This window comes from Brachyistius frenatus, unplaced genomic scaffold, assembly GCF_029030835.1.
Source record: "Brachyistius frenatus isolate BFR_SWC_R1_liver_20210118 unplaced genomic scaffold, ASM2903083v1 Contig_1, whole genome shotgun sequence".
NCBI lineage: Eukaryota > Metazoa > Chordata > Actinopteri > Embiotocidae > Brachyistius > Brachyistius frenatus.
The window spans coordinates 7,610,213-7,622,745 of record NW_027210600.1 but is presented as its reverse complement, the minus strand read 5'-3'; the positions used below and the strand labels follow the sequence as shown (position 1 = coordinate 7,622,745).

Below are 12,533 nucleotides of genomic sequence, written 5' to 3'. Positions count from 1 at the left end.
TATATTACATTACATTTAGCTGACGCTTTTATCCAAAGCGACTTACAATAAGTGCATTTCAACCATGAGGGTACAAAACCCAGAACAACAGGAATCAAGAAAATACAATTTCTTCAAGAAAGCCAAACTACAAAGTACAATCAGTAGGTGCAATTTTAAGTGCCATTTTAAGTGCTACTAAAGTTCTACTATATATATATATATATATGCACTCCTCCCTGGAGGAACATTTTAATGAAGCCTTTAGGATGGAACCTGCAGGCACACAGCTGCTGCTGTCAATGACAGACAAGTGTCCAAAATACTCGTGTCACAGATTATTGACTCAGCTGTTTTAATAACCAGCCAATGTATCATTTACATGGATGAAATGACAGATTATGTTGATGCTCATCAGAGTAATGGGGTTTGACCATATGGTTTATTTATTTGTAAAAAAAAAAAAAAAAAAAAAAAAAGAAGAAAGACTATTTCCTGTGTTCAGACACTATGTTTCAAACAGTGTTTGTAGGACTGATGTACAGCAGATACAAAAATTTAAATCACAGGTTCTAAATAAAATCATTCACTTTGACATATGACACCCGCATGTGCATTCTCGCTGTGTATTTTTAGTGACAAATTGCGCCCCCTTATGCTTGCACCCTCTGGAATAGACCATCTGTGCAGGCCTTCAGCCAGGTAAAGGTGACGTCGACTCAGCTGATCTCAGCGGCAGTGATCGTATCAAAGGCTGTTGGCACAGGTCAGTGTAGCCAGAAAGACATCACCTTGTGTCCTTACTGGACATTAAAAGTGAAAGTCACGAAAATCATGAGCGTAGGCTAATTAGGACCAGACACCAACAAATACACCTCAACACATAGAGTACAGTCGGGCACACGCGCAAATACACACTTTGGAAGGAAATTCAATCTAACCTCCACCTCAGCCCGCTGATCTGTACTATTTCCCCTCCTGTCTCTCTGGCACTGGGAGATGATAAATCTACTGGGCTGACCTGAGGACCCGGCTGTTCCTCTTATTACACAAACCTCTGCGTGTCACTTGCCCCCGGGAGGAGGAAATAAACATTTCTTGCACTGCTGGAAACACCCAAATAGATAAATTGATGGGAGGACAAATATGATGGACAGGTGCACGGGCTGAGAGCAGAGAAAAAAGAAAAACGAAGACGTGGTTGACGTGTGGTCATAGAGCATACAGACACAGGTGGGCACAGGTAGGTAGTCATACACTTCCATCCCATCTCAAACACACAAGACATGCAGGACCATCTTTACCTTCTTACAAGCGCTGATGGACGATGCCACGGTGCTCTCGGTGCTGCCTCCCTCCACCTCGATAGAATCTGAGCCTTCAAACATGGCAGACGACTGGAAGTTACTGCAAGGCAAAAGGGCACAGAGACTTTGTCAGACCACGTTCTCGTCAGCCATCCTCATTTTAAAAAGTCGTAAATCAGTAAGGACTGGTAGTCCCCGCTTTGACAGGAACAGCCCATTGGCTGTCACATTAGCTCATAGTGTAGAGCTGTGGCACTCTTTCAGTGAACTAACCAGACAGCTATTGTCAGACAGTAGAAGTATTTCAATTTGCTGTGCGAAATACTTAATTCCTTCACCTTGATCACTAGCAAGGCTAGCAAGACAAGGTCAAGACTGGTTTGAATGCCTCAGGACTTAAATGTGCCAGTCTATGACCAATCAAAATGACATCTGCCAAAATTCACTTGAGTTTCAGATATTAGTCTTTTGATGTCAAAACCCTCTAATCATGTATTTATAGGAACCCATGTAGAGTATGTGGTGTCTTACTTCGCATGAATCACATACAAAAGTGAATGCTGGACCAAACAGAGAATTGCAGCATTTTGCAGAAGTCTATCAGTGTGTTCAAGAGACCCTCGGCCAGTTTCCAATTTCTGAACGGGAAAATAAACTAATATCACACAAATACTGTACACAACTTGAGCAATAAAGTGTCCAAACATCATGGCCATTTTGGCAAATCCTGAAATTTGACTTAGACAGCAGAGGTGACAGGACAAACTGGGAAATACAACACGTGACCTTTATTTGGTGCATAAGACAACATTATTCAACAAACTGTACTGATGGGGATGTCTGTCAGACTATGGTGAGCCTTAAAAACAACATAACAAACTCAAAAATCCCAGGGAGGCGTCATTATCCTCTGTGCATGCTTTCACTGAGATAAGCCAAATCGAAGCTTATCTGGAATGGCATTAATGAGGATCAATTTGGAAAATGAAGAGACTGGGGATGCATATTTAAATAGGAACAGCTGTTTTTCTATAATCCACATATTTCAAAGCAAATAAAAAGCATTCCCTTTTGAAAGCCCACAGGGATCATACAACTCTAACTATTTGCAGTTAATGAACATGCCTGATGTAAATAATTGTGACAGGAAAAGTGAGTTTGCTGTGAATGGCCAGACACACTGACAAAAAAGATGACATACTGGAGATAAGTAGATATGATGCGCTTTAAATAGGCTGCTATATCTGCAAGGCACACATCAAAACACCCCTCCAACACACACACACACACACACACACACACACACACACACACACACACACACACACACACACACACACACACACACACACACACACACACACACACAGAGGAAATGGTGAATGTGTTGGAGGCATGTAGAAAACTAAAACTGGATGTGCAGTTTGAAAAAAATGTAAGTGAAAACGTTGTAAAAAAAAACAACAACAATAAAAAAAATAAAAATAAAAAAAAAGCTAAATCGACGTCTGTGGTTTTCATGCAAATGCTAATACATTTTCACAGAAAACCGAAGACCAGCCGAATAAATTTGCCACGTGCGACCTCCTATGTAATCTTTGAGCTTTAAGGACCTTTCCATCGCGACACGGGGATGACTGACAGGTCGGTGCGCTCTCGTGCTCCAGGGGCCCCGAGTAGCCAGCAGTCATCAACTTGACGTGAGGCCACAATTAACCCCTGAAATATCTGCCTTTCAGTCATTCCAGACCGCTGCTGTAATTCACTGTGAAAGCTTGTGTGGTTGAGGATTCAGGCATCAGGGACGAGAGGGCCATTTTATTTGTCCCCAAACAGGGAACTTTTGGTAGCCTGTGTTTCCAAAGCATTCCACTGAGCAAAAATAATAAATGTGGCAAGTTAAGGGCCGATAGACTGCAGGAGCCTTTAGTTTGAAGTTGAATCAATTAGCCTGGATGAAATAAGTAAGTAGGACTAAAGCTTTTTCTTAAAGTGTGAAAATTGAACCTTTCTATGGGAAACGTGACTGCTGTCACTGCTACACATTTCTATCAGTCAGGCCGGGCGAGCTGACATCTCATTTACTGCACAGCACTGACAGTATAGCCTATATGGCTCAACTGCATATAGATTTAGTGCGCTCCTCCAACACTGAGCACAAACTGACACTCTGCACAGTCTAAAAATCACATTTTGGATCAATAAAGCACGATATGGTGCATTGGCACACCACACATCATTCCAGAGCGTTTGTAAAAAAAAAAAAAAAATAATAATAATCTCAAACAGGCTCCTATACCTATCCGAAAAAGGTGCTACAAATATCGATACAAATCTTCATTTGAAATATTGTAGGAAAAAATAAGTTTCACCATAGATGCAATAGTCTGAATATTAGACATGCAATTGAAGTGCAAATAAAAAATTAGGACTTCGTTTGGGAAATGATCTTACCTCGGCGTTTTCAGAAGGCACTTTGCGCCTGCCATTCTGTCACAAATAACCAAACAGTCCTTAAGCAGTGCGATTATTCTCCGTGTGAGGACAGAGAGAGGTACAGCGGCGACGCGTAATTGTCCCCGGGACACTCTCTGGTCCAGATGCGCATCCCCGACCGAGCACTGAAGGAATCCCAGACTGTTTCGCCGTGACTGGAGGAGGACTGTGACGAACTGAGCCCAGCGGTATCAGCAGCAGCGCTTCACTGCTGGCTCTGTGCGTCTGTCCGCCAAGTGCCGAGTGAAAGCGCAGCAACCCTGCATGGATCAAACGTTACGAGCAGCACGACGCAGGCAACGGCATGGGCATGGGCAGTTCGCGCGTATGATGACGCACGCGCACATGTGCAACACACTCACGCGCACGTAGTTGTTGTTGTTTTTGCTACTAATACACCATCGCTAGAGGAATCACTTACAGTATAAAGCATTTTTGGTTAAAACGTGAGTGTGTTTTAGTTATTGATCAGTGGAGACGGATTAAAAACAAAAGGTGGCACTGAAAACGCATGGGCTGTCGAGAACGCAGCCCCAACAGTATGGGCAGTAATAGTAGCAAATAAATAGGCTCCATCTCCATCTAAACTCAAATGAATTACAGCTGAGTCACATGCTCTGTAAAGATGGGAATAAATCCAGGCTATGATATACACTTCCAGCAGAACTCCAATCTTTCTTACTTTCAGCAGCATGTAAATTTCCAATCCAATAGCACGTCAAAGCTGTAGTACACCCGCCAATCCACTAAAGAGAATCATATGCCACTTGTTTAGGGTTAAGGAAAAAAACAAACATGTGGTGGGTCAGGAAAACACAAGCACCGAGTTAAAACACATGGTTAGGGTTAGGTACCAAAACCACATTGCTTAAAAGATCATCTCTTCCCTCGAATTCTGCTCCAGCCTCCCAGGTGAAAATGCACTTCTTCTCATGCCAAGGCTGCGCCAAACGTCTCAAAGAGAAGCTGCCCTCTAGTGGCGGGTGTATTGTTACTGTGGCTGGCATTTCACCTCCATCGTTTCTCCTACTCCTCAGGCAAGTGCTCTACCTCTTCTTGGTTCTTAAGGCCAGTGCAACAGATTTTATGGCTGACCTACCATTTGCTCTGTTTCTGTACAGTAAACGTGACCGAGCTCTAAGGGACATTGCCCGAGCTTTCTCCATGTACACTCTTTTCTTTTAGCTCGGTCTCCAACTTCTGAAGGAAATATCTGGCTGCTAAATGCGCCACAGTGTGCTTGTTTGTTGCCGAGCGACCTGTGTACAGTTTGTCAAAGCTTGTTTGTTGGAAACAGCTGCCTGCTGCATCTTGGAATTATACTGATAAGAGCGGTGAGAGTGACGCACGATAGTCTAAAGCTGTAGGAAATGAGACACAAACGGTGAGCTGAAACGTTAAATCAATCTGTGGAGCCAGGAGAAACCACACAGTCGGAAATCATTCTTTGTGGGTTTGTCATTACAAGTGACCACTTTCCCTGTACGCACACTTAATTAAAGCTTTATTTATTTCAGAGATATTGCAGCTTCAAAAACTGCATTTTCATTTTTTTGCACTGTTTTCAATAAAGGTACCCTGAGGAGTTTTGACCGGTACTATCCCTATGATATGCATGGAGAAAAAAAAAAAATTCCAATTGCCAACTGAGCAGCCATAATCTTTATCAATCTTGTGAACAATCAGAGATCCTTGAGAGTGATGTATATTCGGTGTGTCTGATGGTTGAGGACACAAAAAAAATTCAACAGGGGTTAAAAAGCTGTGACCTTCAGTTCCGTTATTCCACTGAGGCTAATGTGTGGAGGATTAAGTGTGGGGGAGGAGAATGAAGAAAATGGTTCATATTAAAGAGAGCCCTGAGAGGGCGGGGGTCCTGACAGTGTCTGTGTGCATGTATGTGTGGGGGAGAGACAGAAAGTTTGCTTTTAGCGGAGTCGAATGGTAGCCAAAGTGGAGGTTTTCACTCTGCTGCTGAAAGGATCATTTCTGCCGAAGGGAATGCTTCTTAATCTCAAAGAACATAGAACTTTTTTTTTCATGCCGTTATCAGCTACCATGTGATTTGTGTTCCCTCTAGGTACCAAACGCTTTCATTCAACTCTTAACAAGATCAAAATCTAATTTCTTTGATGGCAATCTTGGTGTGGCAAACCAGCATACAGGGATCCCATGTGTTTACAAGACTTGTTTAGGCCTTGTTGGATACAATTTAATGAAACATTTAAATAAAATACTCTTTCACATTTGTATATGTGCTCATTTTAAATTAGTGAAGACATTCATAAAATCCTAAATGACAAGCTCAGACAGTTTCACCCGAATCTCTTCTTACAGATTCTGATATAAATAGCAAAAGTCCTGCATTAGCCAGCCCTTCTCACCAACTCTTAATGTCCTCCACGGTTATGTACTGTATCTAATTTCATGCTTCTCAGCTGAGGAAACCCATTTTTCCAGATGAATCTTTTAAAATAAATCATTATGATAAGGTGCAAAAAAGGCTAAATTTATTCTTTAGCATGGACCTAATGATAAGACAAATACCAGTTTAACCCAAAAGCTGCAGGTTACCAGGTCAAGACAAACAAGGAATAACTGAAACTTCAGACTTGTAAGTAAACACGTATAGACACTGAATGTAGCCTGTAAAACACAGAATTATCTACGTTTTTTTTGTTCCTCTGAAGCTAATGTGTGTCCGAGAACCCTTTTTAGACAAACTGAATAGAGTTTCATTGTCCTCTTTAGACTGTGTGTGTTAATATGACAACCATCCTAAACAAAGGGAATAACACATCCCCAAACACAAAAACATGTCAAATGTTTTACATTATGTAGCCAATGGATAATATTATTTTCTAAAAAGACAGCAACGACAAATTGTGTTGCAGAGTTGTTATAAATTCAATACAACACAGCAATCTGAGAGTACGTTACGGATTGTAATCAATCCGTTATGTGACTATTTGCGATATTGATCAAGTACCTAGCAGCTACAATAAAAACTGTATGCAAGGAGTATACAGTATGAAGGATGGAGCTGAAAAGTATTTTGGTTTTGGCAGAACATAAACACCCACATCATCTGAGATATTTCTGTTTGGTGGTGTGCATGAGTGACCTTAAAAGGTGACCCAAATAGAACATCACAATCCCCTCCATCACCTGCACTGTCTAAATATAGACATAGGATCTGAGATAAGAACATGAAGTATACCAGCATCACCACAAAGCCAGGGATTTTCATATCACACTGGAACACAAATTTCAATTTTTACACCCTACAGTTCATGAAGATACAATTTTAATCACTAACAAATAAGACAGATATTGATTTTACACTTGTTGTATAGTGACAATGTTTTTTCAAACAAATTCTACATTATTTTCATATGAAAAGGAGGTTAAAGGTGCAGTAAATACGATTTAAGCCACGTCTTGCAATACCACTTTATACGTTGGGAGGCGACAGTGAATCACCTGGAGTCTAGTTCTCAGAGTTTCAGCAGCTTTTTCTATTCTTGCCCTGCTGTTTGTCTGTAGTTGGCAATGATTGTGAAGTTAGATTGTACAGACCACGTAGTGGATCTCAATGGAAGAAAAAAAAAGGAAATCCGTTTAGCCTATATTTTATGTTATAATTTGTTTATCTACATTTTTAACAGGAACGTGGTAGAAAGAAAACAGCTACAGGAAAAGCATATATCAAAGTAGTTTGGAATGTTTTGGGTACAATTTGTGGCTTAAATCATACCCCCAATTTGAGTCCTGGCCTCATTGACACCTACAGTCAGTTGGCAGTGTCTTAGGTAGCCTACACCTATAAACAAATACACTGAAATACAGCTATGAATCTTACCTGAGTGAAGGTTATTATCATTATAACATTTGTACCTTTTTTAGTGAAGTGTCGATTTAACTCGATGGTCATTATCGTGACTGTAATGGTCAATCTGTTCCCGCTATTCAGCTGACCTTTTACTGATATAAATATGAGGGACCAAACAATAAAAACACCGGTTAGTGGAACACAATACAAGTTATCATCGCAAACTGCAGCCTCCAAAATGATAGTAGAATTATTCCTTCTGGAAGACAGTTACAACCACTGTGAAGATAGGATTTATTGTGAGATTGTTGTATCTGACTGCATTAGTTTTAGATAGGTGTCACAAACCTTAAACTTGATGTGCATGTGGGCTTCATCTGTATACATTTTCTCGGTAATGATATGCAATCCAAAAGTTCATGTCTCTCTATTTGGCATTGGGATCAGTTCTTAACATACAAATTAGTTAAGTGGAGATGGTGGACTACAAACTACAACAACCATGTGCATCCCAGGTAATTGGAAGCCAAGTCATTCATTTGAAATAACTTTTTCGAAGGGGAAACTAACCAGCTATGGGTACTACTACTGGTGGACATTGATGTATAAACTTTATCATACTTAAACTGTCCTCACTAAAAAAAACTATAAAATATTTTTTTAAAGCACAATAATACAGTAAATTAAAAAAAAATGTTGTGGCTTGCTTAAAGTTTTAATGATGTCTCTAGCTGAAAGTATGCTAAAGTATTAGAAGCTCAAAGTGGACAAAGTGTTTCAGGACTTGAACATTTTCTACATTCATTTAAATGGAGATTTTTTGCGACAAATTGTTAAATTATTCAAAAACTATAAATGTTATGTCCAATAAAAGTAATGCCAAGTGCAGGGTACTACTATAAATGTTTGCTGTACTTGCTCATGCTAGGTGGATTTTTGTTCGTAAAAACGCGATCATGCTGTGGAGTTTCGACCATGCACCTACAGTAGCTGAGACCACCTCCAAGTGGTATGACTGATCTGAACGTGTTTGGACTGCGGTGTGTGTGTTTTTTTCTAATCCTATTATAATGCCTAGTAACTTGACATCATCACTAAAAGGTGTAAATGACAGACAGTAAAGGGCAGCTCATGACGCAACTTCTTCTTGCTTTTGTTTCTAATAGGATGTCAGAATCTCCTGACAGCTCTGTGTGGTATGCATGCATTTGGCATTCAGGCTCAGCGTGTAGGGCGCTGATGGTTTTGAAGATTCCAACATCGAATGATTCCAGCAAAAGATTGCAGGGAATCAAAACTGGGCTGAAACAGTTTTAAACAGTCGCGTAGCAACAAAGAGTCAGTTTTTGGGGTTTCTTCAAAAGAGCCAACAGACAGATGATAAACAAGCAGTAACGGCTAACCCAGAAGAACTACAAGACAAACTGTCGCACAAGAAGCTGTGCAGATGCTGAATACCAAACACTAACAGCAATCAAATCTTCTCGTGTAAATATGAGGCTCTCTTAGCTCCTTTGACTTCGCCAGTGTTTCCCCCTTCTGCTCTTTACACCACTCCCTCTCCTCATCTCCCTCTTTCTTCTTCTTTTGTGCTCTTTTTCTTTGCCCTCTCTGTCTTCTTCTTTCCCCTTACCCTCTCTGTCACCCTCGACACATCTTAATCCAAAGGCTTTTCAGGGGGTGAACTAATCCATTGCACACATTCTTAAAATAAAAGATGGAAGGACAACTAAAGTGGAGATGAAAGCGCAGACTGCTCTCATCAGCAGAGGAGACATCTGAGGGAGCCGGGTGTACAAAAACGAACGGAGAGAGAATCAGCTGGAGTATAGGCTCCCTCACTATCAAAAACCGGTCACAGAGGTGGCATTTTTAATTTAGTGACCCACTACAAAACAGAAATACTGTACGACCAGGAAGACCAGGAGACTGAGGTGAGAGGAGAAGATGTTACGATGAATCTGAGCAGTTGTGACATAAAAAGATATTTATAGAACATGAGGAGTGTAAGGAGTTCAACCATGTAACTGGGGGGCCTGTGGGTTCACAGTGGAAGTTCAGTCAGTAAATAAGTAAACAGGTCTTATCAAGAGGAAAATGAGCATAGAGCCAGCATGTGAATCCACCTGCACAGCATGCGTCGACTTCTTTTACCTTTGCTTTGATGTCGGGATGTCTGCTAGTTACTGTACATCCAAGGAAAAAATAAACAGATGCTGCTCTTTATATTTCTGGACATGTGTGAGGTAAAGATGGGCAGTATTCTGAAATACCACAGTGATTCATAGCCAAGTGTCCAAACTCTCCCAATAAATTCTAAGAAACACCCAGAAGTCATCAAATTTGGCAAACTGAAATTCAAACACTTTTGAAAATGTACTGCAACACGTCTAAATAAGTCCTGTAAAAAATAGTAAAAAGAACATAGCATTATATCTAAGGGCGATGGAGACAATCCTGTCTTCTGGCTGGTATTAAGTAAAGTATTAACTGGCTTGTTGTTAAGCCACAATTTGTCTCAGTCAGGAGGTGAGGGGAAGAAGAGACAACCAGGGAATGAAGCTACACGCATGCATCATTTTTAGGTTAAATAGCTGTAAATGTTTCAATAGAACAAAATGGACAGTTCCACTTCAAGTTATAATACCTAATATATCATATAATATCTATATTATCATGTAATTAAGTCAGTGTTGTTGCAATCCAGGTTCAGTGCTACAACAAACCCACAACTCTTTTGGCAGACGTCTTCAAATGCCTCTGCGTTGATAAAATATCAAGAAAAATGTCTTACTGAACATGTAGCATTACGTGTAGATTATAATATCGAGTCTCATCAGTGTCTGCTCTAACCTCAGATGGAGGTGTGATGACGCTGTGGGGGATGGCAGTAGTAGCCTTTTGCACAGTTGACACTGATGTGTGCAGGGCTCGTGTGCTTCGAATGGCAGTAACCACAGGCAAAGGGTGAAAGGCTGCTCAGTTTTTCCCCTCTCAGTGAGGCTGTGACTCGGGGCAGGCAGCTACAGGCTCCACCCTGAGTCAGGGTGTTGGTTAGATCAGGAAAGTGGACATAGACCCATTAGTTCCAATTGGACCCATCTCTGTAAGAGAACTGAGAGTTTTCACACAAGTAGAAATGGACACATACATGACCACTGTACAATGCAAGTAGCTCTGACGAAGGAAAGTCAGTCAGTTCTTGGAAGCTATTAAAGCTAATGGCCTTGTTAATCAGAGTAATCACAGGCCCCACTCACCTCAGTAATTCCATTTTATTTGTGTTTAACCTTTCCATCCATCTTGCTTTCCACTTGTGTTCCCATCATAATAAAAATTATGATTATGGAACTTGGTCATTATAAACACATGAAAAGGTTAATGAAGGACGGAGTCCTGGGATTTGCTTCTCAGTGACAAAATGAGCGCTGGTATACTCATTTCATTGTACACTCAGGACAATAACAAAATAAACAGGGTCATAATATGCAAAATGTTTTCCAATATGTATAAACTAATTCTGAATTTTTCTTTTTCTTATTCAAAGGTTTCATCAAAACAGTTTCATACTGAAATGTTTATAATTTGCTGGGCATTTCTGGATAAAATTCAGCATAATAAATATCTCCAGAGTTTTGCTGTGTTAACATATTTCTATATTAACACTGATGCAGCGTGTTTGTTTACTCTTATAGAATTTAACTGTTGATAAGTTTTTCTTCAGTTAATGTCTTCAATACATTTATCTCTATAAGGGATCTGGTTATTTGGCCATTACAGGCTTTTTTTTTTTTCTAGCAGAAGAGTACATGTTTACACCCCCAAAAAAATGTGTTTGAATATGAATCAGCCGTATTCTTCAGGTGTAGGCAATTATCAGTATTTTTCATCAGGATATGAATCAACTGCAACCTGTTTTAATCCCAGTGTAAAATATAGACATTTCGTCAAAGTCAGCCTTAGCGTCACAGAGAAGAGCCTGGCACCAGAACCAAATGTTTAGGTTTTGGAATATGGACTATGTTGCTACGTTAGGCAAGACCTCTTTTTTTTTTTTTTCTTTATCCGGTTGTCATGGTATCAACACCAAATGGCACCTTGAGTTTGTCGCCAATGGACTTGACAAGTGACGGTATGTGACACCCTGGGAATGAGGACAGGCTTCTTCCTCTGTGCATTTCCATGACACACTTTCAAACATCTAATTGAGTTTGTGTTATTTCAGCAGATTTGCCTCTGCTTCTTACTGTTCATCAGAAAACTGCATGCGCCACGATGTAAATCCAAAATGTGCCCTTTTTGACGTGCTCCTCTTGCACCTTTTAATGCACTAATGTGTCGCACACTTCAAAGGAGTTTCCCCGAGTGTGACATTTATCTGTCACCAATTAAATTTCAGGATAGAGACCACAACATTCTGAGACTTTTTGTCCTGACTGTAAACTACACCAATTTCCTGATATCACTTGTGTCTTTACTGTCTGTATTTTTAATGCTTTGATTTTAAATACACAACATTATGCACTCAGATACTAAAACAGGCACATTGGGGGGTTTTTCGGGACAAAAATCAAAAAAGTAAAAGAGCACTTCTCTGATTTCGCAAACAGTAGCTGTAAAATTCTTCTTCTTCCTTCTCCTCACCTTCCGACTACATTACCCATAATCCAGCTCAACTACATACAATTTAGATTGAAGTTTGGGTGTGATACAGTACCAGCTAATGTAGCCTCAAGCAGCAATGAGGAGTCTAACAGAGATACGACAAGTTCACTTCTTTTGAAGTCCTAACATTTTTCTTTCAAGTAACATAATTTCAGACAATTTAACAAAGCCACAAAACAAATACAGCGCCAAGCAGCTGTTAACAGGCGGATGTGTATTAACAGAGAAGATCCAGTTTAAACCATATATGTTGC

At 40.2% G+C, this 12,533-nt stretch overlaps 1 protein-coding gene across 1 annotated transcript in view; it reads right to left on the bottom strand.

Annotated features, from left to right (window-relative positions):
* sphkap (SPHK1 interactor, AKAP domain containing) overlaps positions 1–4,704 on the bottom strand; it is a 32,612-nt gene extending 27,908 nt beyond the window's left edge. Inside the window, 3 exon segments of the mRNA XM_069723943.1 lie at positions 1,284–1,386; positions 3,741–4,042; positions 4,465–4,704. Of these exon segments, the coding sequence (XP_069580044.1) occupies positions 1,284–1,386; positions 3,741–3,775 (138 nt within the window). The 5' untranslated portion in view covers positions 3,776–4,042; positions 4,465–4,704.
* Between the last annotated feature and the right edge of the window lie 7,829 nt (positions 4,705–12,533).